The 26,714-nt window shown below is 37.7% G+C and overlaps 4 protein-coding genes across 5 annotated transcripts in view; 2 read left to right on the top strand and 2 right to left on the bottom strand.

Annotated features, from left to right (window-relative positions):
* stag1a (STAG1 cohesin complex component a) overlaps nucleotides 1-8,080 on the top strand; it is a 39,259-nt gene extending 31,179 nt beyond the window's left edge. The window contains exons 16-34 of the mRNA XM_059501918.1: nucleotides 259-362; nucleotides 476-568; nucleotides 655-744; nucleotides 816-1,019; nucleotides 2,042-2,112; nucleotides 2,228-2,315; nucleotides 2,536-2,616; nucleotides 2,807-2,899; nucleotides 2,996-3,170; nucleotides 3,383-3,522; nucleotides 4,202-4,303; nucleotides 4,383-4,531; nucleotides 4,625-4,753; nucleotides 5,945-6,150; nucleotides 6,278-6,449; nucleotides 6,575-6,688; nucleotides 6,769-6,883; nucleotides 6,967-7,047; nucleotides 7,375-8,080. Of these exons, the coding sequence (XP_059357901.1) occupies nucleotides 259-362; nucleotides 476-568; nucleotides 655-744; nucleotides 816-1,019; nucleotides 2,042-2,112; nucleotides 2,228-2,315; nucleotides 2,536-2,616; nucleotides 2,807-2,899; nucleotides 2,996-3,170; nucleotides 3,383-3,522; nucleotides 4,202-4,303; nucleotides 4,383-4,531; nucleotides 4,625-4,753; nucleotides 5,945-6,150; nucleotides 6,278-6,449; nucleotides 6,575-6,688; nucleotides 6,769-6,883; nucleotides 6,967-7,047; nucleotides 7,375-7,398 (2,231 nt within the window). The 3' untranslated portion in view covers nucleotides 7,399-8,080. The remainder of the gene's footprint in view (nucleotides 1-258; nucleotides 363-475; nucleotides 569-654; nucleotides 745-815; nucleotides 1,020-2,041; nucleotides 2,113-2,227; nucleotides 2,316-2,535; nucleotides 2,617-2,806; nucleotides 2,900-2,995; nucleotides 3,171-3,382; nucleotides 3,523-4,201; nucleotides 4,304-4,382; nucleotides 4,532-4,624; nucleotides 4,754-5,944; nucleotides 6,151-6,277; nucleotides 6,450-6,574; nucleotides 6,689-6,768; nucleotides 6,884-6,966; nucleotides 7,048-7,374) is intronic.
* A 321-nt stretch (nucleotides 8,081-8,401) lies between these two features.
* Nucleotides 8,402-15,264, bottom strand: pccb (propionyl-CoA carboxylase subunit beta). The gene is made up of 15 exons (XM_059501916.1): nucleotides 14,832-15,264; nucleotides 14,614-14,733; nucleotides 14,260-14,328; nucleotides 14,101-14,157; nucleotides 13,871-13,984; nucleotides 12,401-12,511; nucleotides 12,188-12,296; nucleotides 11,954-12,074; nucleotides 11,785-11,866; nucleotides 11,565-11,688; nucleotides 10,841-10,948; nucleotides 10,615-10,715; nucleotides 10,445-10,543; nucleotides 8,776-8,875; nucleotides 8,402-8,666 (listed from the first exon to the last, which is right to left on the bottom strand). The coding sequence occupies exons 1-15, from the start codon at nucleotides 15,063-15,065 to the stop codon at nucleotides 8,545-8,547; spliced, it is 1,671 nt and encodes a 556-aa protein (XP_059357899.1). The 5' UTR covers nucleotides 15,066-15,264; the 3' UTR covers nucleotides 8,402-8,544.
* A 356-nt stretch (nucleotides 15,265-15,620) lies between these two features.
* Nucleotides 15,621-20,481, top strand: LOC132096512 (E3 ubiquitin-protein ligase MSL2-like). The gene is made up of 2 exons (XM_059501913.1): nucleotides 15,621-16,496; nucleotides 17,474-20,481. The coding sequence occupies exons 1-2, from the start codon at nucleotides 16,355-16,357 to the stop codon at nucleotides 18,925-18,927; spliced, it is 1,596 nt and encodes a 531-aa protein (XP_059357896.1). The 5' UTR covers nucleotides 15,621-16,354; the 3' UTR covers nucleotides 18,928-20,481.
* A 426-nt stretch (nucleotides 20,482-20,907) lies between these two features.
* Nucleotides 20,908-26,115, bottom strand: nceh1a (neutral cholesterol ester hydrolase 1a). 2 transcript variants are annotated; one of them, XM_059501915.1, is made up of 6 exons: nucleotides 26,002-26,115; nucleotides 24,259-24,431; nucleotides 23,498-23,723; nucleotides 23,254-23,323; nucleotides 23,008-23,179; nucleotides 20,908-22,042 (listed from the first exon to the last, which is right to left on the bottom strand). In XM_059501915.1, exons 2-6 carry the CDS (start codon nucleotides 24,397-24,399, stop codon nucleotides 21,425-21,427), a joined length of 1,227 nt encoding a protein of 408 aa, XP_059357898.1. In that variant the 5' UTR covers nucleotides 24,400-24,431; nucleotides 26,002-26,115; the 3' UTR covers nucleotides 20,908-21,424. The 2 variants fall into 2 exon arrangements, with proteins under 2 accessions (XP_059357898.1, XP_059357897.1); XM_059501914.1 differs by lacking the exon at nucleotides 26,002-26,115 and having other exon boundaries at nucleotides 24,259-24,491.
* Between the last annotated feature and the right edge of the window lie 599 nt (nucleotides 26,116-26,714).

Here is a 26,714-nt window from a genome sequence, read left to right as displayed (position 1 = left end):
TGTTTATGATTGAATTAATGCAGCATTGGTGACCATGAGAGACTTTCCAGAAGTAAAAAAAAACTTTTCAACCCCAGACTTTTGAATGTTGTATATGGAGTAAAAGGTGCCCCATCTCCCCTGTTATCTCCTCTATCTGTGAGCTATTTTTTAGTCAGAAAAGTGTCACACATCTACTCTTATCATGTCCTGTACGGCTACATGTATGCATCTGCAACACAAGCACATCTCTTTCTCTCTGGCTCTGTTTGTCTTCAGTGCTGTCAGACAGGCAGGAGAGTGCTCTGATTGAGCTGACCGTCTGTACCATTCGTCAGGCGGCTGAGGCCCATCCGCCTGTGGGGAGAGGGACTGGGAAGAGGGTAAGACCTTTACTTGACAAGCTACAGTATGTGGCCAAAAATATCTGCATCATTTTATTATAAAACAGTTTTTTTGTTCATCAGTACTTAGTTTAGTCTATCTTGTTGAGCAGGTCTTAACAGCGAAGGAAAGGAAGACGCAGATTGATGACAAAAACAAATTAACAGAGCACTTCATCATGGCTCTTCCCATGTTACTCTCAAAAGTAAGAAGAAATGTGTTCTGTTTTCAAGCTTGCATACATCAGAACCGGGTCAGTCTTAAGCTGATAAACCCGTTTCCCTCCCACAGTACCAGACAGATGCAGAGAAAGTAGCCAACCTCCTACAGATCCCGCAGTTCTTTGACCTGGACGTGTACAGTGCTGGGAGGATGGAGAAGGTAAGCAGTTTCTCCAGAGGGATCTCTATAAATGCTAAACGTTAGCTGATGGATGAATTTGAATATTCCAGCACTTGGACGCATTGCTCAAGCAGATCAAGTTTGTGGTGGAGAAGCACACGGACACGGAGGTGCTGGAGGCCTGCAGTAAGACCTACAGCATCCTGTGCAGCGAGGACTTTACCATCATGAACCGCGTGGACATCGGCCGCAGTCAGCTCATCGATGAACTAGCCGACCGCTTCAACCACTCGGTGGAGGAGCTGCTGCAGGCGGTGAGGGCTCTGTGGAGGTGACGGACAGATTTAGAGGGATTGTTTGTTACAGGATCACATTCATTGCAAAAGATATTCAGAAAGCACCTTAACAATGAGCAGACAGCTTTTTAAAAACGGATACTTTGCCATATAAGCCTTTATGCTGGTTTTCTTTTTTTTTGTAACATTGAGTTTCTTTTCCAAACTTTATTGTGACCACAGCTGTTAATAAGGTCCAAAAAAAAAAAAATTATTAGTCCATATGAACCACTTGTATTTCAAATATTGTCAATAAAAATACTTTTTTTGTATATATTTTTTTTATTATTATTTTATTTATTTATTTATTTTTTTTAAATTAGTGAGTTGAATTTAGAAATCAGTGAGTGAAATGTTTTTTGAGCTGTTTTTTTTTTATCATCTGATTGATCCAATTTACAGATTGGACTAAAAGATTCTTTCACAAATTAAATATCTGGAATAATCTGGATTTCTTGTCTGGCTTCAGAATACTGATATATACATATAGTTTATATATATATATAAACTAAGGACTCCGTAGAAAAGTTTAGAGTAAAAAAAAACTTTTTTTAAAGAATGTTTAAAAAAATACAGTAAAAATAAAAATTATATTTAATAATAAATATTATATGTAATAATAAATAAATTAATCTAACATATTTTAAATGTGTATATAAATACATAAATACATTGCATACATGCATGTAAAAATATAAATATTTTCCAATTAATATTGTACCTACATTCATAATAATTTTTCTTAATCATGAAAATACATATTTGGATATACAAATATCATATTTGGGGGTCTGTGACATAAAAGATTGAAAACATCTGATATACACCTTTATTTTCTTTGGTTTTTAGTTGAACTATCCCTTTTCTGAGCTTTATTCATTGTTCCCTCTACTCTGAGGCTGTTATTAGCTGAGGTAGAGATTGCCAATAGTTATGTATGATTCATAGAATTGTGCAGCCGTCGCTGAATGAACATTTCTGAATGTCTGCCTCATTAACAGGGGGAAGAGGCGGATGATGACGACATCTACAACGTTCTCTCCACTCTCAAGAAACTCACAGCCTTTCACAAGTACGCTGCTGTCTTGTTAAATCACTGCAAATGCAAGTTATTCCCGAGCACTTGGAGTCATTGAATGCTAATGAACAAGCAATGTGTCTGTCTCTCTTCTCATCTTCTCCATCAGTGCTCATGACTTGACCAGATGGGATTTGTTTGGGAACTGCTACAGGTTGCTAAGGACAGGTATAGAGCAGGGCTCTATGCCAGAGCAGGTGCGTCTGTTTCAGATATGAGACGCCTGTCAAGAACATGTCCTGGTCACACTTCAAACCAAAAATTAAAGGAATGAAATTAGAAATTATATTAAGAAAAAGACATGAAAGGAATTTGTTATTTATATTCCATCATTTTCATATTGAAGATGTTTTCAGGTGAAATGGCAGCGTTGTTTTCATGTAGATACTAAGATAAAAGTTTGATTGTGTTTTGTAGATAGCAGTACAGGCTCTTCAGTGTTCTCATTACTCCATACTGTGGCAACTTGTGAAGATCACAGAAGGAGCTCCATCCAAGGTATGTTAAGTTAGGCAATGCAATCTGAAAAACACTGCACAGTTTCATTATCAGCTGTTCATCGACCCACTCACAATAAATTTGTGATCTCATCATAGATTGAATGTGACTAGGCTGAACAACAAGCATGTTCATTAACCGATTAATGCAACTTTCAACCAAAAAGCATAAATATTGTCTTTAATTTCAGGATGATCTCCTAGCACTTCGCAGGGTTGTCAAGTCTTTTCTAGCTGTGTGCCAGCAGTGTTTATCAAACATCAACACACCGGTTAAAGAGCAGGTGAGCTCCTTCATTTGTCCTTTCTTTCAGGAAAGATGTGCCTATGGAGCAGTCATTCATGCTACTGTTGTTTCACTTCCCCATCCCTTCCTCCAGGCGTTCATGCTGCTCTGCGATCTGCTGATGATCTTCAGTCACCAGCTCACCACAGGCTCCAGGGAGGGTCTGCAACCTCTGGTCTTCAACCCAGACAGCAGCCTACAGAATGAGCTGCTCAACTTCATCCTAGACCATGTGTTTATAGACCAGGATGATGAGAATCAGAGTATAGGTGAGCCTAGAGATGATATTAATGACATAAAATGTATGTTTAAGTTATGTTTATATTGTATTTACTGTCATTAACAGTTATAAATAAAATTCTGTCTATGCTTAAATAATGATTTCTATTTGAAGACATTTGCAAATTTGTGCATACACATAGTGAATGTTAAATCACTGTTTTGACATGTTGAAGTTAGTGTTTTCATGTTTGTTACCCAGAGGGTGATGAGGAGGATGAAGCTAACAAGATTGAGGCCTTACACAAGAGGAGAAACCTTCTAGCTGCCTTCAGCAAGCTCATCATTTATGACATAGTAGACATGCCAGCCGCTGCAGACATCTTCAAACACTACATGAGGGTAAAATAACCAGTTATCACCTAAACTAATCTACAGAGAATGGCTGCCTCCAAACTGCATTTGAAATCAGGCAATGTGATTTAAGCACTTTTTTAAGCAATTTTCCGGACTATAAGTAGCACTTTTTTTCATAGTTTGGCTGGTCCTGCCACTTATAGTCAGGTGCGACTTATCAAAATTAATTTGACATGAACCAAGAGAAATGAACTAAGATAAAACATTACCGTCTACAGCTGCCAGAGGGCGCTCTATGCTGCTCAGTGCTCCTGTAGTCTACACTAAGCAGCATAGAGCGCCCTCTGGTGGCTGTAGACGGTAATGTTTTCTCTTGGTTCTTGGGTCTAAATAAATGCGACTTATAGTCCAAAGTGACTTATATATGTTTTTTTCCTCATCATGACGTATTTTTGGACTGATGCGACTTATACTCAGGTGCGACTTATAGTCCGAAAAATACAGTATATATTACCAGAAACTGGCATTTTTAAATGCTTCTAGCAAACGTTACTGCAGTAACCTCATAGTGAGTATTATGAGGCACCCAAACATGCCTCATCTTGCTCACTCAATGCCGGTGGATATATATAGTATTCTGTGCTGCTATCTCCAAAACTCATTCTAGGTTGGTTCTTAAATTTGTTTTTGTCACACTGATGAACTTATTGTAAACTGTGTGTAGTACTACAACGATTATGGAGACATTATCAAGGAGACTCTAAGTAAGACCAGACAGACGGACAAGATACTGTGTGCCAAGACGCTCATCTTGAGCTTACAGCAGGTGAGATGACACATGATATCTGCATTATCATTTCAGATCTAGATAATTCTACTAATCCTGGTATTTTTCTGTCCTTCAGCTCTTTAATGAGCTGATCCAGGATCAGGGGCCTAACTTGGACAGGACCTCATCTCATGTGAGTGGCATTAAGGAATTGGCCCGACGCTTTGCCCTCACCTTTGGCTTGGACCAGATCAAGACCAGAGAGGCTGTGGCCACACTGCACAAGTAACTTCTCTTTCATATTTGAATTATTACCCATGAAGCACCATTGGACAGCATCTTCATTCTACCTTCACAAATATTTTTTGCTGTATTCAGAGATGGTATTGAGTTTGCCTTCAAGTATCAGAATCCTAAAGGACCAGAGTATCCCCCTCCAAATCTGGCCTTCCTGGAGGTTCTCTGTGAATTCTCCTCGAAGCTTCTTCGCCAAGACAAGAAAACAGTGTAAGTTAGTCTGAGGTGGACTGTTTTATTTAGCAAAGGTTGGTCTAATGTGTTTTTTGGGGGGAGGGGGGGGGGGCTCATGGGCTTGAACTTTTGACTTGATTTAGTGAAAAGAGATTCTGACTATACACTAAAACATCATGTATTCCTTCACTGTGCAAAATTGTATTTTCTTTGGATGGATCGTTTGTATATAATATAATATAAAAATGTATATAAAAAAATGAGTGCATATATATATACACAGCCATTTAAAAGTTTGGGATCAGGAAAATGTTTTTTTTTTTTTTTTTTTTTAAATGGAGACTATTATGCGCATTAAGTCTATATTTCTTTAATGAAAATACAGGAAAACAAATGATAATAGTGTGAAATGTTATTGCAATTTCTAAAATTGGTTTCCTGTTTTAATATACTTTAAAGTATAATATATTGCTGCGTAAATTCTCCAAGACTGAATACTCCAGTCTTCACTCTTCAGTGTCACATGATCCTTCAGAAATCATTCTAAAATGCTGATTTATTGTCAGTGTTGAAACTGTTGTGCTGCTTAATATTTTTTTGAACCTGTGATACTTTTTTCTTTGATTCTTTGATAAGAATTTAAAAAAGAACAACATTTATTCAAAATAGTAATCTTTTCTAACAATACTATCACTTTTTATCCATTTAACACATCCTTGCTGAATAAAATAACTAATTTCTTTTTTTTTTTAAAAAGAAACAGAAAGGAAACAATTTACAGACCCCAAACTTTTGAATAGTAGTGTATATTGTAACTTATTTTGTAACTCAAATGTAATTTATATTTTGAATAAACACTTCTTTTTCATTTTGTATTTATCAAAAAATCCTGAAAAAAGGATTGTGACACTGAAGACTGGAGTAAGGATGCTGAAAATCCTGCTTTGCTTCACAGGAATACAATATATTTTAAAGTATAATAAAATAGAAAACTGTATTATAAATTGTAATATAATAATAATTCACAAAATTAGTTTTATTTTTTTTTTATTTTTCATCAAATAAATACAGTCTTGATGAGCATATGAAACATATCTTTAAAAAAAACATTTTACTGATGTCTAAAATTTGAAAGGCAGTGTATATATTTGAATTATTAAGAATTATATAAATATTAAATCTATAGTTAAATAAAACTAATCCGTTTGTATTTGTGTGCTCTCTCAGGCACTCGTATCTGGAAAAGTTCATGACTGAGCAGATGATGGAGAGGCGGGAAGACATCTGGCTGCCGCTCATCTCCTACAGGAACTCTCTGCTGACGGGTGGAGATGAAGATCGCATGTCCATCACCAGCGGCAGCAGCAGCAGCAAAGCTGGATCTGTACGGAGCAAGAAGGGCCGTCCACCCATGCACAAGAAACGCATCGAGGGTGAGGATGCCAGTAGATGTAATCATACTGATATGAGACGGGAGGCCCGTGGGTTGCTTCAGTTGACCGAGATGCCTAAAAGTAAGCAGTCATGGGCTGTTTTGTGTGTGGTGTCGTGCTTCTGCAGAAGAGAGTGTGGAGAGCTCATGGATGATGAGGAATGACACCCTACAGACTCCCAGAGCCCTGCAGACTCCCCAGCTCACCTCCACCGTGCTCCGAGAAAACCCTCGGCAAGCTGCTGAGCACCTCCCTGAGCAGAACTCTGAGCCCGGCTCTGAATCCGACTATGTTCATAAGTAAGTGAACCCTTATGCATTACGTCCATTTGAAACAATGAACAATCTTTAATGGTTTTGTTTTTAGTTAACAGTAAGAACACTGTAGTATGTTGATTGAACGGCGGGTTTTTTCTCTCGGTCAGTCCTCAGATGCAGATGTCCTGGCTCGGCCAGCAGAAGATGGAGGAGGTGAACAGGAAAGAACGCACAGCCGTGAACTACATGAAGGCCCGTAGCGGAGGCGTACGACAGACTGTGTATGTGGAGAAAGAAATGTGGGATGTTTGACACGAGGAACAAGCTGTAGTTAAATGTTACTTTGGTGTCTTTAATCTAGACGTGGTCTTATGGAGGACGACGCAGAACCCATCTTTGAGGATGTCATGATGTCGTCACGAGGTCAGCTGGAAGACATGAGTGAGGAATTCGAGGACACCATGGTCATCGATCTGGTAAACAGATGATCCTAGTGCTTATGTTATTAAATATACTGTAGATAGAAATTCCAAATCACATGATGTTAAATCCTCTGCAGCCTCCATCCAGGAACAGACGGGAGAGAGCAGAGCTAAGACCGGACTTCTTTGACTCTGCAGCCATGATTGAGGATGAGTCGGTAAGAATGAATCGCCAAGGCTTTAACTTATTATATAAATATAGAATAACACTGCCCTGTATTGCCCAAAAATAGTGGCTGTTTTGCTCTAGAACATCACACTTTCTCATTATATATATATATATATTTTTTTTTTTTTATTACTATTAAATATAATTATTATTGTGTAGTCATATCTAATTATTATCACAAAAAATGTGCAGCACTACAAGCACATCAAACTTGGGAGTTTTAAAGAAAGGTTTAATTTTAATCATAAAAGTCACAATTAGATATTTCCCCGAAGCATGAAGCCCTAATTATCAACGAATGTTATCTTTCCCCCAGGGTTTCACAATGCCCATGTTCTGAGGTGCCACAAGAGTTTGAAGTGATTAAAGGGCTGAAGAGACATTCATATAAGAGTGAAAGCACTGGTGTCCAGGTTCAGTCATTCTGAAGCAACCTCTCCACAAACCCTCAAACATCCTCTTTTATCAAACGCTTTTATTCATCCAGAGATTATTTGAACAGATGCAGTCCAGTCAGGTCACACATGGTGAGTTTTTCCGTCGAACAAATTCTTTGTCAGCTCATTAGAATCGCACATTGTGGTACAGATTTAACATGTAAGAATGTACGGTCCTCCCATATGTTCAAGATGTACATATTTGTGTTTATCCATCCTTCTATGTGTATGCCCTGTACAGTTAGATTATGAAGTCGCTTTTAATATCAGGTTAACTAACAGATTCTTCCTGCCAAAACAAGCAGTCATCCATGTTGGTCAATCTTCAATCAAGCTAAACCTCAGTAGTCATAATCATTGTAAATGATGCAGGAAGGTGGGAAACGTTTGGTCAGTGTTACACAGAAAGCCAAAAATCTCTGTGACAGTTGTCCTGATGGTGCATTACACTACATATCGTGTATTTTGGCTTGCAGAAGCATTTGATTGGTCAGTATTTTATTTCCAGTAGATTTAGTTTAAATGCGGTGAGGTTTATTTGTGTGAAATGTCTATCCTGAGGGTTTTGTCAGTTGCTCTTGTCCGGGTCAAACAGCAGAGGCTGCTGTGCCGTGTGTCAAGTCAGGCCCGTTCAAGTATCGCCTCCGTGTAAGTGCTTTATGGTCCTGTGCTATCAAAAAGTGAAATGTTATATGATCATCATTATTATTATTCCCCACCCTGAGCCCCAGTTAGTTTTGCTAGTGTACCTGTAAATTGTACATTTTCAATATAAAATGGTTTTCTTTTGTACAACCTAGATATTATGTACCACTTTCCCTTTTAATGGAAAACTGTTCTAAAACTTTTCTTCAGTGAACTTATGGAAAACTCACTTTTTCAGAAAAACAAACAAAATTAAATATGTAATCATGAACCGTGGGAGTGTTTTATTGATTTGTGGCATAATGCAAATGAGTGGGAATAAGTAACAACGAACCAAGTGGAAAAACATGGCATTCTCTCAAATCTGACCAGAGATATTGTCAAAGTTAGTGTTGAGATGAGATTTATAAGGGAATGTTAGCATGTTTTTTCCAGGGGTTGGTCTGTTTCTTGCTGGCGAGCACCTCAAGGTCTCTACAGATCCTCTTGCGTGTGGTCGAGGGCTGAATGATGTCATCCACGAAGCCTGTGAAATACATGAATTATTATTTAGCGATAATACACAAACAGCAGCAGAAGTGAGCAGACTTGTACTGCACATGTTGAGCAAGCGCTGTGAAGATCATGTGATGCACCTCTGACCGCTGCGGGGAAGGGATTGGCAAACTTCTCCACATATTCAGCTTCAGCCTCAGCTTGATTCTCCTTTCCTCTGAAGATGATTTGAACAGCTCCCTTAAAACAATTCATATGTATTACTATATAGCACATTTCAGAAAGGTTATAGGGTTTCACAATTTCTGACCAATCAATTTCCATGATCTGTCCAGGTATTGTGAAGACTGGATAGATTTTTTTCTTTACGCAATTTCCTTGACAAAATGTAATTCTTAATAATAATTCATTCAAAATGTTAGTTTTTCCTCTCAACAAGTCTACAGAATATAAGATTTTAAAAAAGTAATGTTTTGAAATAGTTAGAATTTAAAATAACTGTTTTCTATAATATACATTTAATAATGTAATTTGTTCCTGTGGTGTCAAAGCTGAATTTTCAGCTTTGAGAATTATCCTTCAGAAATCACTGCAATATGGTTCTATATTTGGTATTCAACAAACATTTCTTATTATTAACTATGAATGTTGAAAACAGCTTTTGCTGCTTGATACTGTATTTTTGTGGAAACTGATGCACTGCATTACTTGTTGATCAAGTGACAGTAAAGACATCTGTTACAAAAGATTTATTTCAAATATACTTTCAAACAAAACTGATCAAAATGATCCAGGTTTGAAACATTGTCAACATGGATTATAATAAATGCTTCTTGAGCGCCAAATGATTTCTGAATCATCATGTGAATGTAATGATGCTGAAAATTTAGCTTTGCCATCACAAAGATATTACTATTTAAATATATTCATAAAGATAAAGAACAGTAATGTTGGAAAGTTTAATGTTAAACAGTAATTTAATTAAATATTAATTAAATATTACTTTTTTTTTTATCAGATAAATGAAGCCTTGGTGATAATCTTAATGACTCCAAATTTGTGTGTGTGTGTGTGTGTGTTTATATATTAAAATAAAAGGTTAATTCAATGGAAAAATCAATGTGCATCATTGTTCCTTTGGTGTCACTATTGGACACACAGCAGAAATATTTATAGTTTGTACTTTAAACAGTCAACATGTGATATGATCATGCTATCTACGTCAGCAGCTCCTGTTACTCAACTCAAAGCCTGAGCCTCCAGTGTAGAGATGAAACGAGTAGAAGGACATTCTCAAGCAGAATAATCCCCAACGAGAGCCAATCATAGTGATCACTGCTGCAGTGTAAAGGCTGTTTTACACGGAGTGTGATGTGAAAAGTGAGGCGAAGCACAGATGAACAGTGCTTTCACAGCAAACGCAAAACGATTGTTTGCCTTCTGCTAATTCACATCTGCACGCTAGGTGGCACAGACCAGCAATGCATATCTTCTTCATGTAGCATATGTATCTTGTATGGTTTACATCGTCCACTGCTCAATATACAGTATTAAATTAAGATAAATAACTTTTGGTTCTTTATCAGAAACACAAACTATCCATAATGCTAATGTTTCACGCTCCGTGTGGAAAGCCCTTAAGTGTATATCAGCAGCTGCACTGGACTAAAGCTCTCTGAACACTCTCACATCTGTCTGCTACTCACAGTCTTGCTGGAACTCATTTATTTATATGGGATGGGACCAGTTTTGATAGCTGTATTTATTTAGCCATGTCACTAGATTCAGCCCATTTTTCTTTAGGTTTACCTTCGCACCCATGACTGCGACCTCAGCACTTGGCCAGGCATAGTTGACGTCTCCTCTCAGATGTTTAGAACTCATCACATCATAAGCACCTCCGTAAGCCTGGAGACAGAACATAGGTTATTCAGCATACAAGACAGTTAGAACCACACACACATCATTCTGCCTCTTACCTTTCTGGTGATGACAGTGATTTTTGGAACAGTGGCCTCTGCGAAAGCATAGAGCAGTTTGGCTCCGTGTCTGATGATGCCTCCGTACTCCTGAGCTGTGCCTATGGAAACAGAGCGTTCTCTCAGTGTCTTATTTAAAAAGGAAACACATGCTAGTAATTCAGGATAAAATTAATAAAAAAAAACCAGCTAAGTTAAGGTTAGGATAGCGAAAGTTTCTAGACACCTGGCAGGAATCCAGGCACATCCACAAATGTGATGATGGGAATGTTGAAGGCGTCACAGAAACGAACAAAGCGAGCCCCTTTAACAGATGAATTTATGTCCAAACAGCCTGAAGACACAAGGAAAATGACATCAAACATTACTGTGAATCTACTGTGAAATGTATCCATGAAATATGAAATTGTATATATAATGTATATAATTTTTACCCCAATAAGGTTGGGGTAAAAAAAAAAACATGGAAGAATTATTGAAAGAAGTCTCTTATGCTTAGTGCATTGTTAAATACAATAAAAAATAAATACAGTAAAAACAATAATATTGTGAACACATTCCAAGTCAAAACAATTTTTTTTTTTTTTTGGATTTTAACATTTTAAAATGTATTTATTTTATTTATGCAGTGGTAAATCTGAATTTTCAGCAGCCATTACTGCAGTCTTCATTGTTACATGATCCTTTGGAAATCATTTTTATATGTGCTGATTTGGTGCTCAAGAAATATTTATTATCAATAATGAAAACAGTTGTGCTGCTTAATTTTTGCAGAAAATGTGATACTTTTTTTTTTTTTCCAGGATGCATTGATACACAGAAAGTTCAGCACTGACTTGGTCTTTACTGTCACTGTTGACATATTTAATGTGTCTTTGCTGAATTAAAACTATTAAAACAACAATGCTTGATAACCTCTAACTTATGATAATAATATCATAGTCACCCACCAGATGCCACTTTAGGCTGGTTTCCCACTATGCCTACTGTCCGACCATTCATCCTGGCAAACCCCACCACAATATTTTTGGCGTAGTTGGGCATAATCTCAAAGAATTCTCTCTCATCTGCTATCTGTAAGAATGAGATGACAATCACAAGAACTGTGTGATGAGTTTTTACCTGACCTATCTGAATCATTTAAATCTAGTTCAACTAAAGAGTACATACACTATGAACAATGTCCAGCATGTCATAGGCTTTTGTGCTTTCAAAAGGAACAATATTGTCCAAACCAGGAACCAGCCGGTCACTGAGGAAAATACATTGACATGAAAACACTAGCCAAGATAATTTGACTGATAAAGAAAAAAAATGTTCTGTTTTTTGTGTTTCTCACTGAGGATCATGGCACTCAGTGACCGGAGCTGGATCTTTGTTGCTCAGTGGGAGAAAGTTAAAAAAGTCTCGCAAGTTCAGAAGGGCATCTATGTCATTCTCAAAGGCCCGATGAGCAACACCTAAAGGAAAACAAAAGGAAATATTGAGTCAGATTAGAGAACCAGATTTAAAATTCCAAACATCGTCTCAAAACACATTCAGATGTAAGCACAGGCTTTAGAATTAGACCCACCTGACACAGTGGTGTGGGTTTTTGCTCCACCCAGCTCTTCCTGGGTAACATCCTCATTTGTTACAGACTTTACCACATCTGGGCCTGTGATAAACAGATAGGAGGTGTCCTGCGAGCACAGGCCATTTCATGAAAAACCAGCGTGCCATCAGGGAACAAATAACCTACATTTAATTCAATATGCATTTATACTCTTAACTTGTAGTTTCTTACCTTCACCATAAAAGTGAAGTCTGTCAGAGCAGGCGAGTACACGGCACCACCTGCACACGGGCCCATGATGAGAGAGATCTGAGGAACTACACCGGAGGCCGTCACATTCCGCTGAAGAACAAATACACCAGTGTCCAGAGTTAGTCCCGGCTCATATACACTGGCAGTCAAACGTTTTTAAACAGTGAGATTTTTCGTTTTTTAAAGAATTCACTTGTGCTCACCAAGCATGCATTTGTTTGATCCAAAATATAGCAAAAGCAGTAATATTGTGAAATATTTTTACTATTTAAAATAACTGCTTTCTATCTGAATATGTTTTAAAATGCTATTTATTCCTGTTATAAAAGCTACATTTTCAGCATCATTAGTCCAGTATTCAGAGTCACATGATCCTTCAGGCATCATTCTAATATACTGATTTGCTGTTGTAGAAACATTTTTTATTTTTATTAACAATATTTAGAAGAGCGGAGTACATTTTTTCACGATTCTTTGAATAGAAAGATATTTTGTAACAATATACACTATACCATTTAAAAGCTTGGGAGTCAGTATGTTTTTTGGGAAATAAATCAATACTTTTAGCAAGGATGCATTAAAATGATCAAAAGGTGATAAAGACATTTAGAATGTTACAAAAGATTCGTATGTCTAAAACTTTCTATTCATCAAAGAAACCTGAAAAAAAAAATCCAGTTTTCAATGATAAAAATAAATGTTTTTTGAGCAGCAAATCAGTATATTAGAATTATTTCTGAAGGATCATGTGACACTGAAGACTGGACTAATGATGCTAAAAATTCAGCTTTGAAATCACAGGCACAAACTACATTTAAAAATATATTAAATAGGAAACATTTATTTTAACATTATTTTAAAATATTTCTAAATTGTCGGTTTTTCTGTACTGTTTGGATCAAATAAATGCAGGCCTGGGGAACAGAAAAGACTTCTTAAAAAAACATGAAAAACCTTACTGGTCAAAAAGTTTTGACTGCTAGTCTACACTACTATAGAAATGTTTGGGGTCAGTAAGATCTTTTTTTTTTTAAGAAATTAATACTTTAAGACATTTTTGGTTACAAAATATTTCTGTTTCATATCAATGTTTTTCTTTTGAATTTGCTATTCATCAAATATTAAAAAACGTGATTTCCACAAAAAAAAAAAAAATCTGTATGCAGTACAGTTTTCAGCTTTGCCATCACAGTAATAAATTGTAATTTAAAATAATCTAAAATATTTTAATTGTAATATTACTAAAACTATATTACTGTATTTTTTATCAAATAATAAATTGTAATTTAAAATAATCTAAAATATTTTAATTGTAATATTACTAAAACTATATTACTGTATATAGTCTTGGTGAGGGACTTTCATAAACTCAATTCAAAAAACAACCCCAAACTTTTGATTGGCAGTGTATATATCAAATGTATAGCTGTGTTAAACCATTCAGTTTACCAAGAAAATGTCAGCATATCCTGCGAGGGACTCTACCCCTTCCTGAATGCGTGCTCCACCAGAGTCATTGAGACCAATTACTGGAGCTCCCACCATCATCGCCTGGTCCATGATCTGCGAATCAAATTGCAGAATTTTGAAAGAAATCTTACTGTTGGAGAGCATTATGCCTGTGATTTAAACAAAACGGCTTTAGTCCGGTCCAAAAAACGCTCAGCAACCAACCTCACCTTGCAGATCTTCTGAGCGTGAGCTCCTGATAAACTGCCTCCAAACACTGTGAAGTCCTGAGAAAAAGAAGAGCATTTCACTCGTCAAAGCCTAACTAAGATATTAAAATAAAATATTTAATAACCGCAAACCGACATTCAAAAACTAAAAAATCATACCTGGCTGAAAACATACACCAGTCTGCCATTGATCCGTCCCTGTCCGGTCACTACACTGTCTCCTGGGTACTGAACACACAGGTGTGTAAAACACTTGTAAATTTACAAAATTAGTTACTCATTGGGCCCCACTCTGTAAGTTCGCCCCCTAGTGGACCCCAGTCTCCTGGTTAAGTATTACTTTGAAATATTTGCTTAACAAGATGGTTTTTTTTTTATATTTGAAACTCCCTTTGTCCTTTTCATAGATGGATCTATAAGATGCAAAAGACGAGGTTGCATCTGCACCCATTCGAGAGCATTTAACGGTTTTATTATGTAGATTCTTTGAGCTGAGAGGTGGAGGTCTCATACCTTATTATGATCTGCTTCCATGCCAAAGTCAGAACAGCGATGCTCTACAAACATGTCATACTCCACAAACGAGTCCGGGTCCAGCAGGAGCTCGAGTCTCTCTCGTGCTGTAAGTTTACCCTGCGCACAGGATTTCACAGCTCTTCATTTTAGACCGTTGTGCTTTCACTCATGTAATGTCAGCTGCATTCATTCTCCAGTAAATTGTCAGAACTTACCCTTTTGTGCTGGGCAGATACCCTTAGCTGTCCTCCTCCTGCAAGCGCTGCCTTTCGTTTCTTCTCGATTCTCTCCTGCACTGACAGATGGCTGACCGAGTAACATCTTGCATTTTGCAGAACTTTCGACTGGGTAAGTGCCCCAGCGTACTGAATCTGACCTACACTTTTAAAAGAACATTTCAGCCCGTGTAACAGTCCCAGGCTACTTCGCATTAACGTGTAGGTCGCCATCTCTGAGGGCACGGGATTCTGTGGAAAAAAAAAACCTGTCGCTGTCTTTAGCCAATCACAAACGAGCACCTACTTTTTACAGCCAATCATCACTCGGTTAGCGAAGCGGGCGTGAGTGAGTGATCCAATCACCGAAGAGATGTGTGTAGTAAGGCGAACTTTATAGATGTAGTCCCTACTAATGTCAACCATGATAAACTACAGTTCCCAACAGTTAGTAATTTTACACACACACACACACACACACACACACACACACACACACACACACACACACACACACTTTTTAGTCCTATAAGTCAAAAGTCACAATAATTTAAAAACAAAAATAGAGACGTAAAAGCAGAACAGACATAGATAGCATTTAACGAGAGAGAGTACTCCTTTAACTCCGAGTGTAGCCCTAGATGCAGCACAGAGCCCTGTCCTCGCAGCAGCGTGTGGTTCATACAGTCAGACACTAGGGGGCAGTCATCACTGGAGGCCGCGTGTGGTTCCAGGCGCTCTTTTACGCTTGTTTGGTATTGTTCCTCTCAGAATGCAAAAGTTATCAGAGAAATAATAGGCAACCAAACTGGCTCTTAGCATAGGCTAATGTATGTAAATATTTTGTAGCGTAGTGGGCTCAACTGAACACTGCATAAACACATCACTCAAACGGGAGTTTGTCGCACAAGCCGAGGAGAGAAAAGCGCTCTTATTCAACAACACGAAAAAAAGTGCAGACAATATTAGCTAGCTAGCGAACTAGCAACCAGGCGAATTGTGATTTGTTCAGTTAAAAATGTAAAAACAACCGCTGTGCTGGACTATTTAAATTTTTTTACTTTTTTTGCGATTCAGTTTTTTTCTCTCTCTTTTTCCAATTCGTGTTCGTGGACCGTTTATACACAGAGCTCACGCCGCGGTCGGTAATGTTATAGCTCGAGGCCTGTTGTGCCTCTTACTGAAATGCTGTTTATCGTTCAGTCCTTCGTGTCTGTGCGCTTTATCACAAAAACTTTTTCTACTGAGGCATTTGGGATCTGACCTGCATGGAAAGCTGACTAGTCTGTATCATCACCGGACTGACAGTCTGGAGGATCTTCTCAATATCAGCAAAGGTTTGACATGTTAACAAGCAGACGACTCAAAGCCGCTCATCTGCTTGCGAGTCATGTCAAATTACACTCTTTGTTTGAGGCGTTGGGTGAAGCCTGGTTGATTGAGTTCTCGTGTGCTGGGGGTGTGAGCTGTCAGTAGCCGATCATCCCGCTCCTCTCGTCCCGCCGTGGACGAATCTCGTCGAGATGAATCCGGTGAACGCCACCGCGCTGTACGTGTCGGCGTGCCGCTCTCTCCTGCAGTGCGACCCGAAGGACCCGGACACGTATGGAGGGCTGTTTAACGTCCTGCCTTTCTTTAGAGACTCCTTATCCTGCTTGGTGTGTGGTAAGTGCCTTTGTGTACCAGAGACCGTGCTATGTGTAGAATATAGTCACACAATATAATGTGCGTTAATATAAGAAGCATAAGACGCTTATAAGTTCTCAGCACAGCCTCGGGTTTCTTATTGCTTTTATTAAACGTTTTATTATTTCGTAGTAAAATATTGAGCACAGTTTTTCATTTAAACGTAATGTAATTAAATTACTGAGGTAGTGTTGTCCAACGATTAATTGTGTATAATAGCATCCAAAATAAACGTTTTTGTTTAGCAAATATATACTGTATGTGTCCATTATATTTATGTGTGTGTATATATATATATACATACACACGTTGTTTATATATTATATTTATATGTAATATGAATATTAATATATACTTTTAATTATTTTTAATATACAGTATGTGTGTGTGTGTGTGTGTGTGTGTGCTTATACATGCATAATACATATATGTAAACAAAAACTTTTATTAATTAATCGCGGCTAATCGTTTGACAGCACTAGTTGCTACACAACATCAACAAAACGATCTGCTATTATTTTTCATGTAATGCTTTTTAACAAATCTTCATTTGAGCTATGAATCAAACCAACCAGCTGCAACATTTTGTTTGAAGAAAAGGTTATTGGAAAATCAGGCTACGATCCCATGAAGCATTGATATGATTAAATGAAAACAATGGAAATATATAAAACTGTTTCAAACAAAGATGATTATACCTTTAGAAACTATTTTTTAAATAGTCATGTATTATGCATAAAAATATATTAAGACGTTTGATAGCATAGTGATAGTATGCCTGTTTTTAATGGTTTCTAAGTTGTTAAAAATAATTTTTCTTTCTATGGAGAAAATTAATAGGATTTTTTTTTTCTTCCATAACTTGACTGTTGCACTCTATAGAACTAAATATAGTAAGATGTTATTTAGCTATGCATAATTGCTGTAAATTAATTTATTGTTTACTTTTTATGTAGGAAATTTGCTTCAGGATCCAATTGCTCCCAAAAATTCCTCCTGCCAGCACTATGTTTGCAAGGGTTGTAAAGGCAAGAAAATGTTATTGAAGCCATCGTGCAGCTGGTGTAAAGACTATGAGCAATTTGAGGAGAATAAACAGCTCCAGATTCTGATCGACTGCTACAGGAATCTCTGCGAGTGTGTCTCGGTGTGCGTCTCAACAGAGCAGAGAGCCTCGGGGGTCAAGGGTTACCCTGAGGTCATGAAGATGCTGGAGGAGGTGTTGGGGGTGAGTCAGGAACAAGAAGACTTCAGTCCTGTCAAAGACACTTTAGATGTTCCTAATCTCAAAACAGAGATGGACTCTTCACAAAACTCTGCTGATATCAGCTTGACTGATTTGGACAAACCCTCTGAGCAGATCCCAGCTGAACTAGAGACCCCTGAGTCTGTCACTGCTGACGGACCTCAGAAATCGGACTCAGATCTACACATGGGTACTGTCACTGTTAACGTAAAGTGCAAAGTTAGTCAAGAGACAAGCACCGAATCGTTGCCACACAGTGCGGAGAGCACAAGCATTCAGGAGGACCTTAAACCTGACATTACGAGCAAGGATGTGTTGTGGGGACAGACTGAGCCGTGTCAGAACTCATTACAGTTCCAAACCAGCGAACATCCACCACAACCTCAGACGGGCCTAACTTGCCTCGCCACATCCCACAGAAAAGTGCGCCTAAGCCGAAAGCGCTCTCGCTCTGAAAGCGACAGCGAGATGCTCCAACCTCTGCCCATCACCAGCCTCATCCAGGGGACATCGGAAGAAGCCACAGCTCCGCCGAAAACACCAATTGAATCGAAGGCGCACTCCCCACCTGCTGTTGTGCTCACTAACGGAGGCATTTTGAAAGTTAATAAGGCTGTGCTAGACTCAACTAAAAATATCCAGATAAACACAGACCTAGGTAACAAGAAAGTTCAGGCGAAGTCTAAAGTGGCCGTCCCGAAGGCAAAGGCCAAGGTGAAGGACAGGCTGCTGTCAGCTAGCGTTTTAGCAGGACAAGCAGGACAGCCCCCTAAAGTCGTCTACAAAAAGACGCAAGAGAAAAAAGGATGCAAGTGTGGACGAGCCACTCAGAATCCAAGTGTTCTTACCTGCAGAGGTCAAAGATGCCCCTGCTACTCCAACCGTAAGGCCTGCTTGGACTGCATCTGCAGGGGCTGCCAGAACTCATACATGGCCAACGGGGAGAAGAAGCTGGAGGCTTTTGCCGTGCCCGAGAAAGCCCTGGAGCAAACCAGACTCACTCTCGGCATCAACCTCACCAGTATTTCTGTCAGAAACGCTGGCACGAACACTGCGGGAGTTCTCAGTCTGTCCGCAGGCTCCCCGATGGCCTCCTTCCTCACGTCCAGCGCCGACGAGGAGCAGAGTTTTGAAGATGCTCTCGAGATGCATTTCGACTGTTGATCGCTGTCCTGCTACTGATCTCGCTCTGTCTCTCTCAGACGTGATCAATTCCCAGTTTATGTCGAACAGAAATTGTTTGTCTGTAGTTTTCATGTCCAACCTCTACCATCACACACAAACACACACTGCTGTAACGGAAAGGTACTGTGAAGCTGAGTCTTATGGCATATTTTGTTTTTATTTTGAAGGAACTGTTTGCTTCTGTGTGGCTGTTTTATTCACAATGAGCTTAGGATCTGATAAAATTAGTTTTGCAGGTATTTGTGTGAGAAGTTTGTTGGGGAACACATATAGCTTGTCATAAGCTGTCCCAAAGCAGTGATTAATGTGTTTACATTCTGTGGTGAAATTTATTTTTGAATATATTGCCTCTAAACATTAATCGAAGGTAAAATTATATACAGCTAGATATCTGTAATGACTGTTTGACGTCAGATAAAATCGCAATTTACTAATGGTGGAAAATGTAGCACTTAGTCCCAATATTGCTGATGGGTTTAGACACCTGTCCTGGTTGCTATAGTGGTCACCTCCTCACTTCTTGGGTGTCCAGCCAGTATATTGAGTTACTCTATTTTTTTATATATATATAGTTGGTTTCTTATTTTTCTGAATGTAAAGTCGTGCCATGACACTTGTTATTCGTCATGTTCCAGCTTTGAAAGAAAGACATTTCAATTCCATGTTTATGGGTGGTTTTGTAAGCATGATGAAGCACAAAGATTTCACAATATGAAGCTATGTTTCTCCAACTCTGAAAGTTGCTGATTCATTATATCCTCACTGTTGTTTGTTCATTGTTAGTTCAGACTGAGCTGACTGTTTCATCAGTACAGTATCTATCTACACAGATTTCTCAAACAAGTGAATGTAAGCGTGTTCTTGTGTGTTGCCTGAGAATGTATTCATGGCAGTGGTATTTTTAAAGCAATATGAGAATCAAAATGTTAGATCTTCTAAACCCTTTCCCCACACAAAGTCATCATATTTGTTTTGATGCAAACTGTAAACGAGTATCTCAAGATGTTGTTCTTTGATCGTTTGCCTGAGCACCTTTTAGCCCCCATTCATGCCTCTTTACCCTGATCCTGATTAGTTGTGTTTGTCTTGCAGTTGTGTTGTGATTCCTGTTCTAGGGACCAAAACTAGAAATAAGTGTTGAGAAAGGTCAGTGGACGTGTTTACTTTTACACTGCGCCGTTTCATGTCTTCTGTAATGAAGCAGGGTAGACACTGCTTCACCCGTATCCTTAAATATGCTTGAAAACTCTATCAGTAGGGCTTTGACCAAATATGGAAAAATCTTCTAGTTAAGTCTTGGATCTTAGTGGGATATTGTGTTGTATTTTCAAATCGTATAGTTTGGTCGCGTTGTTTTATTCCTCCCTTTGCTTTTCAATGGTTATTACTTGAACTCAGATTTTAGTTTCTTGATTCTTGAATTACTGGAGAACCTCTTATTATTGCTGGTTTATTCACTGCCACAATGAAATAATGAAAATTGCAGAAAGCAACAAAAATAAATTATAGTTTTTTATTTCTTGTTTTTCAAAACTGGGTGTTGCGTCATGTGTTGTGTGTGTGTGTGTGTTGTGTATAATAGAACACAAATACGATGAAGACCTTTCATATTCAGGTTTAACAGCTAGAGGGCAACAGTGTTATAATGGATTAATAGCTGTACTTCACGTTCACAAATCAAAATGCAAATATTTGGCTTTAAGGACAATTTCATCATTTAAATTGGAATGATTAGCCTACAGCTATTGATCTTAAAATTACTGAAAAGTTGATCGTTCTTGCACCATAATATTTGCATTTTGATATTTGATCATATATCAGGACCTTAGTTATCCAAAAGAAACAACTACAACATATTTGCTTCCAACTTTTGTCATAAAACAGTCAATCTAAAGGCTGCTGTTTTAAGTGTCAAAAGTGTGAGAAGAATTGAAATGCCAAAAATTTTTCTAGAATAACAGAGTTTTTTTTTTTTATTATTTTATTGCAGCTTCAATTCATGTTCCAACTTTATTCACAGTAGGAATGTGCTAAAATTAATTTCAGGTCTTTGGAGTGAAAGTCCAACACAATTGAAATGCATGGGGATATGAGTTGTGTTTTTTTTGTTGTTGTTGTTAATGTGTTAGTATTGACAAGCACAAAAACAACTTTAGCATAATTTGAATCCACAAGAATCTTAAAATCTCGTTAACTGCTGAATATAATGTGTGCATATTCTTGCGTAGGTTAATGGAGTCAGAACGGAGTATCAGTTCAAGAGAAATTCCTCTGTGGTTCTTCTAACCCCTCATTTGGTTCTTAGTAAATTAGTTTTAAAAATAAACCTAAATGTGTTAGTCATTATTTGAAATCCATAATACAGTTCTTTTAAAATAGCAGAACATCAAATACTTCATTCCTTTCCTCGATGTACAATATAAATCCTCTGTTGTGTTGCAAAAGATTGCGTCACAATGTATGAAATCTCACATAACTACAAATGTTTGTCAAGCCAAGCGATATAATTTTGCACTGCCCTTATTCCCACAGAGAAGTAGCAGGGCCAGAAAGCAACGCTCACACAGCCATGAAAACCATCTTCGTAATGTTCATTAGTGACAGAGACCCCTGCCAGCTCCAGCCTGCGTGCATACATCATCCCATCATCCCTCAAAACATCATGCTCACCGGTCATAATGTAAGCACGTGGCACCATATGCAAAACCTTGTCCTCTGCCAATAAGGGAGCAGCTCTGGCATCCAGTAACGCTGGTATATCCTTTAAGATACCTGGGGAGCCTGTCACTGGAAACACAGGCTTATAATTTTTTATCACTCGTTTGGGGAGGAGAGTGGGCCAGTCCAGCTTTGAGTGGATCAAGGACATCAGGTTTTGTTCCTGGGCTGTGTGGTTGTTCATCATAAGGGAGTGCACAAGGTCAAGGTCGGCACCTAGGTACTCCAACCAGAAACGGACCATTAGCCTGCGGTACAGGATGGGAACATTGTGGTTCTGCTGATAGGAAGCGGTGTTGAAGTCTAGTGCCTGAAGCACTGGGTAAACCAAGACCTGCAGTTTGAATTTCACAGTAGAAGAGTTGTCTGTTCCAATCTAGTAAAGGAAAAAATGTTAAATGTTGATTAACATAACTACATTTTAAGACTAATTTAAGGCCCTAACAGATCAAGGTTCATATGCAAAAACTAAAGAATATTAAAAAATAATAAAAATTTGATATGTAGCCCATTTCCACCACAAAAACAAAAACGTTATTTTGGTAAATCATCATAAAATCATGAAATGTCAAAATTATGAGATAAAGTCTAAGAGATACATAAATAATTATGGCATAAAAGGTAACTTATGAGATACTATGTTGAAATTATGAGATAAAAGGTTGAAATTTACCCAAAAAAGGCAGTTATGAGATAAAAAGTTGCAATCATAACAAAAAGTAAAAATGAGTAGATATAAAGTCATAATCATGACAGTTACAAGGGCAATCATGAGAGAAGGTTGACTATGAAATATTGACAGAATTATGAGACAAAAAATAGATTTAATTTGACTTTTTATTTCATAATTATGTTAAGATTTCCAATGCATAGTGATTAAGTTCTGAATAAATCTTTACTTTGAGTTGGATCTTTCTAATAAATCTAAATAAAGTTTTTTTTTTTCTTTTTTTCATTGATCTATTTTTTAATGATCATGTCACAGTGTACGCAAAGCTGTCTAATGGCTTTGGATGTCATAGAATAAATCACACAAATATTATGGAGTACTGTTATGATAATTAAGGTGTTTTTGAAGCTTAAAGCTCCGGTCCCTATTCACTGTATTTGAATGAAGAGAGTGGACAGAACAATTCTGTAAATTTCCTTTTGTGCTCTGCAAAAGAAATACAATTGTACAGGTTTGAAACAATATGAGGGTGAGTAAATCTCGACAGAATTATAATTTTTAGGAGATCCGTCTCTTTAACAAAATGACCTTAAAAGAAACATGTGATTAAATTATATTACAATATAACACCATAAAGAATCAATTAATAGAGTAATAAAGCAGAAATGTACATGCTGAGCCACTGCGGCAGCCAGGTTTCCTCCAGCACTGTCTCCACACACTGCTACTCGCTCTGGATCGACCGAATACTTCTCCAACACTTCTGGTCTCAGGAAATGCTTTGCGGCCCTCACACACTCATCATACTGCACTGGGAAGTGCACATCAGGAGCCATGCGATAACTGCACAAAATCAACCCTCAGGCAAGACCACAGATGACTTTTCTCTTCCCATTCGAATAAAATTATATACTCACTCCACGGTCACAACCACTGCGTCCAGATCAGCTGCCATCTGTCTGCAGAGACTGTCATATGACCCCAACTCTGAGGGCAGACAAAACACAACTCACGCATAATCCAATGAATACTCATCAAGAAATATATATATATATATATATATATATATATATATATATATATATATATATATATATATATATATATATATATATATATATATATATATATAATGATTCATAAGGAAACCCTTGGACATACTTGGAGCACACAAGGCCCATCCACCTCCATGGATGAACATAACTGCTCTCCTCAGCTTTCCGTCCTTTCCAGGAGGCTGGTATACACGCACATGGACTTCATCAAACAGGATATCTTCAATCTGGATCTCTTGGTTTGGGATCGGTATCAGACTCTCAAAATTGACAATGGCAGAGTTGATAACGTGGACTCTATGGCTCAAACCCAGTGCGTGAGCAACATCTCCCTACAAAACAACAGGGGCAGTAATCAGTCAACTGAACTAACCGTTCCCCTCATTATGGTTTTGAAACGCAGTTTGCATAATATTTTTTGGAACATTCACAAGGAGAACAAATGTCAAGGTGTTGAAAAATAGGGAACATTTCATCCTGCCCTTGGGTATTATCTATCGTGTTGCCAAGTTGCACAAAGTTCATCCGAACAGGCAAATCAAAGTCATCCTTTAACACGTCTCTTCAAAAACAGATGGTCCCCTATAAATAGCTAATAATGGATGTTGTCAGGTTTTATGCTGTTTTTTTCAATGTAATTGAATTAGCTAAGGCTAGATTTTATGTACTAAATGTAACAAGTTAAGTTTCACTTAAGTTTAATAACAAAACAAATATAAACCTTTATTATTGTTATTTTGATTTTGTTAAATATGGCCTCCACCTTAGGCAACATAGCCTGCTATTTGAGTTTACAATAGAATATAAAAAGCTTTCCAATCCCTTTTTACAATTCACCTGGTGTACTATTTAAAATGTGCTACTTACCATCATCACAACTCCTCGGAATGTGGCATCCAACAACATCAGTTTCCATGGTTCTGAGATGGTCCTAGGCAATGGGATGTAGATGTAAAAGGCAACAGCTATTGCTAATATTAAGGTAATACCGCCAAGCAACTTCATCATGAAGTGATGTCTCTCTTCTTTTCTCTCAGCAGCTATCAAGGGGTCAGATAATATGACATTGAGCAATTCTACAAAGTTTTTTCTTTTTTTTTCTTTTTTTGGAGTTACTATTACTTCCTGTCAAATGTCTTATAGCATTCTGGGAAATGTAGTCTTTATTCTTTGTACAGGACCACTGCATACTGTACTTACACAGACAATAGTGTAAGTGTAATACCGTATTTAATGCACAATCATTCTCACTAATGAGGTCATTTAAGTGCATTTCATTCAACTGATGAGCAAAGAATTTAGTCAGAATCTACTACTTATATCCTTCCATCCTCCAATAAAAATTGTGTATTTTTTAAAAGATCAGAAATCTTGTTTAGACCACATTTTTTATGTAAATGTGTAATATGTTCGTTTTCGGTGATATTAGGTGTTGGTTAGTTTTACTCCTTGTCCTCAACAGTCATGTCAGATATCCACCACTAGGGGTCATTGTTGTTATGAGAAAAACCCTCATATGACCGCTAACACGAGGATTAATAGAATATTTGTTCGTTAGACATTTAATATGAACAAATATTAATAAACAATCAAGACAATCAATTTCAATTGTATTAAAACGTATTTGTTTTCAAATAAATAAGTAAAATTCCAAATTGACCAATTGAGCAGCACTGTTTATTATTTACCATAATAAATACCTATATGGACAGCACAGTGCTGATACAGTAAATAGTAAAGTAGTAGCAGTGTCCTAGTTAGAAAAGTGCTCTCAGAAGTGCATCTAATGTTGCATTTCATTACAGCTGACGAAATGGATTGTGTCACAAAAATTACATATTTAGCATATGCCAAGTGAGTAAAGTCTGTGTTGAGCTGAAAACCAGACAGGTTCTAATGGTAGGTTTGAAGTTTACAGTAATCTCTCCTCACCACAGTCCATGCATGAAGTACATATGCGCTGAGCTCTTCTGTCCAAACCAACCCTAGCAATTCAGGATTTGTGTTACTTCTGTGCAGTGATTACTGTAATTGGAAAAAGACTGTGGCTAGCTCCGGCGAGGACTGCCAAGTCAGGGGAAAGGAGCAGCAAGGGTTTCTGCCATACTCTTTGGTCTTCATAACTGTTGTTTCTGCATTATCTGTCATCCCTCCCGTCTTATTATGAGACAATTGAGGCTAGCAACTGTTTACTTTTGCTAAACGACTTTGGTCAGGTTAGAATTGGAAATATTTGCTTAAGAGACGTCAAGGATGGAGTGACGTTGAACCAAAGAGCCCATTTCAAACTAAACTTGAAAAAGTTCTCAGTAATCTACAGATAGCACTGCTATAACTTTATGAGACTAATTTTCTTCAGGATAGCTAGCATATGGCTAGCACTGAGATTGCTGTTAGCCTGTGGCCCAAAAATCCACAATAATTCAAACATTTTCTAAATGAAACTATTTGTGGTGTGAAAATTATCCTAAGGAGACCAAAGGTATTATGACTACAGGATTATAGGAGGGTTTAAAGGACTAAAAAGCAGAATGATGCTAAACACATGCTCACTGGGTCCTAAAATCCATTCTTAAACCATTCCTAAATCAGATGTCTAAAGAAGCTTACCTCCAACCTCTCAAACACAAAAAGTCATGAGAAAATTCAGCTGTTGCACCTGGACCTATTTCTTGTTTGAGGACGTCTCACAGCTAAGGCATTGGCTTTTGAAATTACATTTAAGAGACGTCACACCCCCCACAGATGATCATGGGAGTCACTTCCCTGAAGGTGTGTACACATACCAATGACTTTATACATGAGGTTCACCCTGCTAGAAAAATCTGGTTAAAGTGGTCAAGCCGGTTTTGAACATGGAAAATGTTTACACCAAGGGGTCTTGTCAGCTTTTCAAAAATGGTCCACCAGCCTTAACCAGGCTGAGCTTGGCTAGACCTTGGTTATACCAGCTAATTATAATAAATAACAAACTAAAAGTGAAAATGTGCAGTCGAATGTGAACTATTTCTACCTGACCCAACCCTAAAAATGGGTTTTGTTGACTGACATTTCAATCATATTGATTACAGTGGTGTCCAAAAATCTCAAACCTGAAAAACACAATGAAAAATCAATAAGAAATATTTCAGATTAAGATTTTAAGGCCACTGAGATGTTAAACGGTGACATTGATCATGTGACTCTGTACAGGCAGTCAGATGTTTGTCATTTTATGAAAGCTCAAGATGCAGTTTGAACCATCTCAAATCATGCTGGAGAAACATAATCATCAGTTTTGACACAAACTCCAAGAGTTCATGTAGCACATGTGCTGCTGTCAA

Source organism: Carassius carassius, chromosome 20 (assembly GCF_963082965.1).
Source record: "Carassius carassius chromosome 20, fCarCar2.1, whole genome shotgun sequence".
NCBI lineage: Eukaryota > Metazoa > Chordata > Actinopteri > Cypriniformes > Cyprinidae > Carassius > Carassius carassius.
Note: the sequence above shows the minus strand (reverse complement) of the source record. Positions and strands in the feature narration are given on the sequence as shown.